We start from the raw sequence: 6481 nt of genomic DNA, 5'->3' as shown, positions 1-6481 counted from the left end.
GGAAAAACAATTCAACTTCCTTTTATTCTTCAGTAAAATGAAAGATTAAATTACTAGTTTTTTATATTCAATTTAAATTTTATTATATGTTCTAAACTAATAAAATTAACAACAAGAATTTTTTGATTCTGTTAATGGTTTTGAAAAAGAAATAGAAGAGTTTTTGTCTGGAGATGGTGGTATTTTATTTTTTAGCATTAAATCTACTAATTGTTGAAACATTAATGTAACATTACTTCCTTCTTTAGCTGAAGTTTCTAAAAAAGTCATTTGATGTTGTTTTGCAAATTCCATTGCTGTTTGTGTTTGAACACATCTTCTATAGGAAAGGTCTGACTTCGATCCAATTAACATAACTTCACATTCAGGACATTCTTCTTTTAAAGCTGTATACCACATCATTACATTATTAAAACTTGTTGCATCAGTAATATCATAAACTAAAAAACAACCATTACTTGCTTTATAATAACTATTAACAATAGACCTAAATCTTTCACTTCCAGCAGTGTCCCACTATAAAATAATTATTGTTGTTATGACTTTTTATATAATTTTTAAAGTATTATTATAAAAGTGAGTTTTTATAAAAATAACAAACAATTTGCATTTTGATTGTACGACCATTTCTTTTCATCGTAGCAACTTTAAAATCAACACCTATTGTTGTAATATATGTTGTACTAAATGTTGAATCACAATATCTTAATAAAAGTGATGTCTTTCCAACTGAAATATCTCCAATTAATAAGACTTTAAGTAATATAACATCTCTACTATTTAATTTATTCTTTTTATTAAGTTAATATTATGTATTAAATCAAACTCATCTTCCATGTCAAATAAGTTTATTTTTTTTAATTCTATATGTCATTTTCTTAAATTTTAGTCAAAAAAAAAATAAGCGTTTTTCTTTTCATATTGAAAAGTTATTCTTTAAAGGAATATTCAAAGTTTTTTTTAAAAAAAACTTATTATTTTCTTATAATCCTTTCATTTTTTATTCATTATTCATGATAATCCAACTTATTGTAAAACAACTTTCTACTCTATTTTGTTGTTTTAAAATAAGTTCTTCCTTTGATACTTTTTCCAATTAGAAGTTTTTAAATTAAATTAACTAGAATATTACTTTTTTTTTAATGTATTTTTCAATTGAACTTTCTGAAATAGACAAAAAGATAAAATCAATAAATAAAAACAAATAAATAGTCATTAATAACATTTTAATTATCAATAATTGTTTTTATATTAACTTCATGATTTGATTTTATCAAATTTTGTTTTAAATACTCATTCTCTCCTTTTTTTGAAGTAACATTCTTTCTAACTCTCTTTATAATGATTAAGAGAAGAAGAGAAATAATCCAAAGTAAAAATACAATACCTCCAAAAATACTCCAAAACATAAGATGTGTATGAGGTTTTAATTCATCATTTGGGTCATATTGAATATCAACATAACCCTCAAATATCCCGTAGTCATTTGCATTCATTCCTCCTACAAAGACATATTTTTTTCCTGTATTTAAACGAATACTTAATAAACACCCATTGTTTCCAATAGGTGAAGTAACACAATTTGCTTGGTCAATACATACTTTTGGTACAGATTCATTATAAATAACTTCACAACTTTCATATATCTCTACAGCAGTTTTAAAGGAGCTAGAAGCGTTTATTTGAATAGTAACATTAGCGGGTCTTGAAAGGTCAAGTAAATACCAAATCCCTTTTAATGAAATAATTTCTCTACATTTTGATTCTGAAGTGGTACCACGTGATGTAAATCCTCTAATATTTCTACTTTCACTTATTACAGATGCAAATTTACAACTACTGTCAGTAGCTTTTTGGTCATAATACAATGAAAATCTAGTTACTCCTAAATTTGTTGAAATAATACCAATATAACTATTAACATTTTGATCTATTGAAATATCTATTGAATGTCCAAATCCACATGAAGAAGACGTTCCATGAATACATTCAAGTGATTCAGGACCACTAAGATCACTTAATAATGTAATATTCGTTAACAAATTAGACTCCGTTCCACATGTACTGGCTGTGTATTTAAATGATGGATCATGTGAGTATCTTAACCAAACTCCATAGTGATATGTTTTTGTATTTTCTTCTTCACTACAATAATTTTCGATTTCAAAAGGTAGAGCTACCATTTTAGTAAATGGAATTGATTCTATGACAATTGGATTGGATGGATATTTTCCAATATTCTCTTTACTTTTTAATGCCCAAAACAAGAAGTAACCATGTTGAGCTGGCATATAAATTGTATATGAAGTTGCAAATACATAAAATTCTTTATATTTAATATCTACTGTTGAATAACTTGTTTCTAGACATAAAGTAGAATTACACTTATCATGAACTTCTAAATAACACATAAACTCTTCAGCTAGATATGGAGTTATGCCAATAGTAATAGTATCCTCTGAATTTTGAATAAAATGGTACCAACTTCCTTGCATTTCTTCTAGATCTTGAGAACATCCAATTATTGAACTTGGTAATAATGATGAACCAACAAATTGAGAATAACTTTCATTTTCATTTAATGAAACAATATGAGCATTTTCACATTGTCCATTAGTTACTCCAGTAACTGATAATACAGAAACACTAATTTCACAAGGCTCTTTAATACAAATTACTTGTAACATAATATTAGTATTATATTCTGATTGAACAATAGCATATTCATGTTTACCTTGAAAAGTACCTTCTTTAAAGTTACCACAATAATTATTATATCCAATAATTGTTTCAGTAACTTCAGAAAAATATTTGGTATAAAATGTAGTAAAAACATATTTATTTGTATCACCTGCAAGGCTAAAAAAAATTACTTTACCCGTTACATTTTTTCCATTATTTCTTGTATAACTTACTTCTGGATTTGTTGATATATTAAAATTCATATAAAATGGAAATTGAGTTATTCCAAATGCTGTAGAACAATCCCCATATTGAGACTCATCATAAATGTGTAATTGAAATGAACGTTGTTGTTTTAACACACCACCTGTTGGACTTACTACAATATAATATAATTCATTTGGTATTAAATTTTGTGCATCATAACTTGCCAATGTTCCACACCCATTAGAATTTGAACCAATATATTGTAAATTAATTAATTTTTGGTCATATTTAAAAAGATAAATTGTAGTTGGAAATGATGTATATTTATTACAAGTATCAATTCTTATAGATGTTGATTTAGGAGTAAATGAATACCATCTTCCTGAAATACTCAAATCTGTATTTGGTATATCTGAAATAGTACAGTCTTCTGTTATTCTATCATCAACTACAGAAGGAATATTTAAATTTAATGCTAATTGATAAAAACAATTATTTTGTTTAATGGAATTAGGGCTATAAGGATGTACAGTTAAAGTATATAACCCCGTAACATTAGATGTACTTGTTATTAAAATATAGTATTTTTTATTTGTTTCAGGTTGGAAGGTAATTCGAGATAATATCCCACCACATACCCCTTCTGGGTCATCATTTTGAGATTGTCCACAACCACTTAATATTTTATTACAAGAACTAAAGATTCTTACAATCGCAGGAAAATTAGTGTGAGGATAACATGTTGATATTTTAAGTAATGTTGGAGTATTATCTGTTGTAAATGAATATAAAATCCCATTTCTATTTCCTGTTAAATTTCCATTTCTACAACTCCATGGATATTGTGTAGTACTCCATGTTAAATTATTACTATCTTCATAATCTTTCTTTATATCAATTTCAATCGTTTTATCACATAATTGTCCATTCACTTCATGTTTCAAAAAAATGAACAGAATCAAAAATCCCCATTTCAATAACATTTTTCTTCTTTTTTATTAGTTCTAAGTTTTATTTTTAAGTTCTTTCTTGTGTTATAAGAAATGATAAAAATCTTTATTAAATTAAATTTAATTGAAATAAAATAGAAAATATTTCGATAATTTCAAGTGAAGAAACAAGTAAAAAGCTCTAACTAAAAAAAAAAGACGAAGAACTGAAAAATTTGGAAGGGAAAAAAATCTCAAAAATGATAATAAAAAATGTCAAAAAGATTATATGTTGTAAATGAGATTGTATCAACTGAAGAGTCATATGCACGGGCATTACAAACTGTTGTTGATTTATACATTACACCACTCAAAGGAATGGATTTAATAAGTGAAGAAGATATGAAATGTTTATTCTGTAATCTAGAAGAGTTATTAGATGGAGCTAATCAATTAACAAAACAGTTAAAAGATAGGTTAAAAGAATTTGCATTAAATGATAATATATGTGATGTATTTTTATTAAATGTTTGTTATTAATAATTGTTTTTAAAGAAATTCATTTGTATAATTTGATAACTGTTTTTAAAAGGAAATAACAAAATAGAAACCATTATTTAATCGTTTTGGTCCATATATTCAAAATTATGAAAAGGCATCATTATTATTTGATAAATTATCTAAAAAAAAGAAGTTTGAAGAATTTTGTGAAACACAAAAAGAAAATCCATTGTCTAATAATGGAAATTTAATGTCATTTTTAATATTCCCAGTCCAAAGAATTCCTAGATATATTTTATTAATGAAAGAATATATCAAGAATACAGAAAAAGATCATCCAGATGCAGTTATTGCAGAACAAGTAAGAAGATATTTAGACTCATATGCTAAAGCTGTTAATGCAATTATTGCAAATGAAAATAATAAACAAAAGATGAGAGATATTATTAAAATGTTTACTGACTTAGATCCTAAAACTGAAAATGACTTAAAAACTTTACCTCGTACTTTGGTACGTGAAGGTATTTTAAGAAAACAATGTAGAAAAGCTGTAAAAGAAAGGTACTTTTATTTATTTAATGATGCAACAGTAATTTATGGTGAACAGCAAGGAAAGAAAATACAATTTCATCAATTATTAGAATTAACTTCTGTTAAAGATATAGAAGATTCTGATATTAGTCAAAATGGATTTCAACTTAAAGGACTTCAAAAATCAGTTGTTGTTTATGCAGAAACATTTGATGAAAAGAAGGAATGGGTAATGGACTTAAATAAAGCATTCACTGGTGAAAGAAAATATGAATTTGAAGAAGAATTAAGTGATAATGAAGCAGCCCCAACATGGATACCTGATGATAATGTTTTAGATTGTATGAACTGTCATTCAAAATTTACTTTATTAAATAGAAGACATCATTGTAGAAAATGTGGTAGAGTTTTATGTGCTGAATGTACAAAGAGAAGAGTTGTTATTCCTAATATTAGTTCTAAACCTGTTAGAGTTTGTGAGAATTGTGCTACAAAATTTGAAAATAAAGACTTTGAAGGAGTTGATGATAACTCTGAACATGTTAATGTAAATAGAATTGCCCCTCCTTCTTTACCTAATATTCCTCCTCCACAAAGAAAGCAACTAATTAAAATTAGTGCGATGTATCCAACACTTCAACCGCCATCAAGAGAACCTCCTGAATTACCTCAATATGAATCTTAGTAACTTTGTTTCAATATTGTTTTTTTGTCTATGAACAAATTAATTAAGGTTATTAAAAGAAACTAATTTATGTAAAAAACATTATTGATGTTGTGCTTCAATAATGTAATTCAATAATTTTTGTTCAGACTCTTTCGAAAGTAAGTATTCATTTGATAAATTCTTACATATTTGATTTGGGTCGTCATCTTTATTAATATTAATCCAAATTTGTTTACCATTTGGAAGAACACACATCACATCAACCACAATATTTTCATTTTGAGTTATTTGACTTTTTCCTTCTATAACTTTTCCTTTTAGTCGTTGTTCTTCTTTTTTTAATTGTTCTAATAATTGTTCAGTATTTTTAATTTGCTGACGAATATATGATAATTGGTCATTTTCATTAATAAGTAATTCTTTGTTTTCTTGTTGGTACTCTTTTAGTTCATCACTTTTAATACTTTTATACACCACTTTTTCTTCTTCTTTTATCTCTTTTTTACTTTTTTCATCAATTTCTTTTTCTTGTTTCTCTTCTACTTTTACACTTTGTTTTGGAACTTTATTTAATGACCCTCTTTCTTTTTGTTGGTATTTGACATTTTCGTTGGAGTGAGTGGGGTTAGTACTACTTTTTTCAGTAGACGAAGTTCTTCTATAACCATTTCTTGTTATACCTCTTTTTTTCTTGTCATTCTGATTTTCTATCTCCTTAATTTGGTCCTCACTTTTCTTTTCATTCATCCTTTTTATTTCTTCATCTTTCTTCTCATATTCTTCATCTTCTTCTGAATGGTACTTTGATTTATATGACATACTTCTTCTTTTTTTAGATCAAATAAAAATTTTTTTGTTTTCTTTCACATTTTTCTTTTACTTTCTCATTATGGTGAAATTGAAAACCTCCTCATAAATTAACTAAAGAAATAAATAATTGAATATGATTAAAAATTAATATAGA

General features: G+C 25.9%; 4 protein-coding genes across 4 annotated transcripts; 1 reads left to right on the top strand and 3 right to left on the bottom strand.

The window, feature by feature from the left end:
- Positions 1-105: 105 nt before the first annotated feature.
- ENU1_116390 (ras-related protein Rab-1A, putative) lies at positions 106-837 on the bottom strand (the record flags this gene model as incomplete). Its single annotated transcript, XM_008859705.1, has 3 exons — positions 106-516; positions 602-773; positions 827-837. 3 exons carry the CDS (start codon positions 835-837, stop codon positions 106-108), a joined length of 594 nt encoding a protein of 197 aa, XP_008857927.1.
- Positions 838-1226: 389 nt separating this feature from the next.
- ENU1_116380 (hypothetical protein) lies at positions 1227-3872 on the bottom strand (the record flags this gene model as incomplete). The annotated part of the gene is made up of 1 exon (XM_008859704.1): positions 1227-3872. One exon carries the CDS (start codon positions 3870-3872, stop codon positions 1227-1229), a length of 2646 nt encoding a protein of 881 aa, XP_008857926.1.
- A 219-nt stretch (positions 3873-4091) lies between these two features.
- ENU1_116370 (Rho guanine nucleotide exchange factor, putative) lies at positions 4092-5538 on the top strand (the record flags this gene model as incomplete). Its single annotated transcript, XM_008859703.1, has 2 exons — positions 4092-4346; positions 4426-5538. 2 exons carry the CDS (start codon positions 4092-4094, stop codon positions 5533-5535), a joined length of 1365 nt encoding a protein of 454 aa, XP_008857925.1. The 3' UTR covers positions 5536-5538.
- Positions 5539-5616: 78 nt separating this feature from the next.
- On the bottom strand, positions 5617-6336 carry ENU1_116360 (hypothetical protein; the record flags this gene model as incomplete). Its single annotated transcript, XM_008859702.1, has 1 exon — positions 5617-6336. One exon carries the CDS (start codon positions 6334-6336, stop codon positions 5617-5619), a length of 720 nt encoding a protein of 239 aa, XP_008857924.1.
- Between the last annotated feature and the right edge of the window lie 145 nt (positions 6337-6481).

This window comes from Entamoeba nuttalli (assembly GCF_000257125.1).
Source record: "Entamoeba nuttalli P19 unplaced genomic scaffold asmbl_4935, whole genome shotgun sequence".
NCBI classification, from domain to species: Eukaryota; Evosea; order Mastigamoebida; family Endamoebidae; genus Entamoeba; species Entamoeba nuttalli.
Note: the sequence above shows the minus strand (reverse complement) of the source record. Positions and strands in the feature narration are given on the sequence as shown.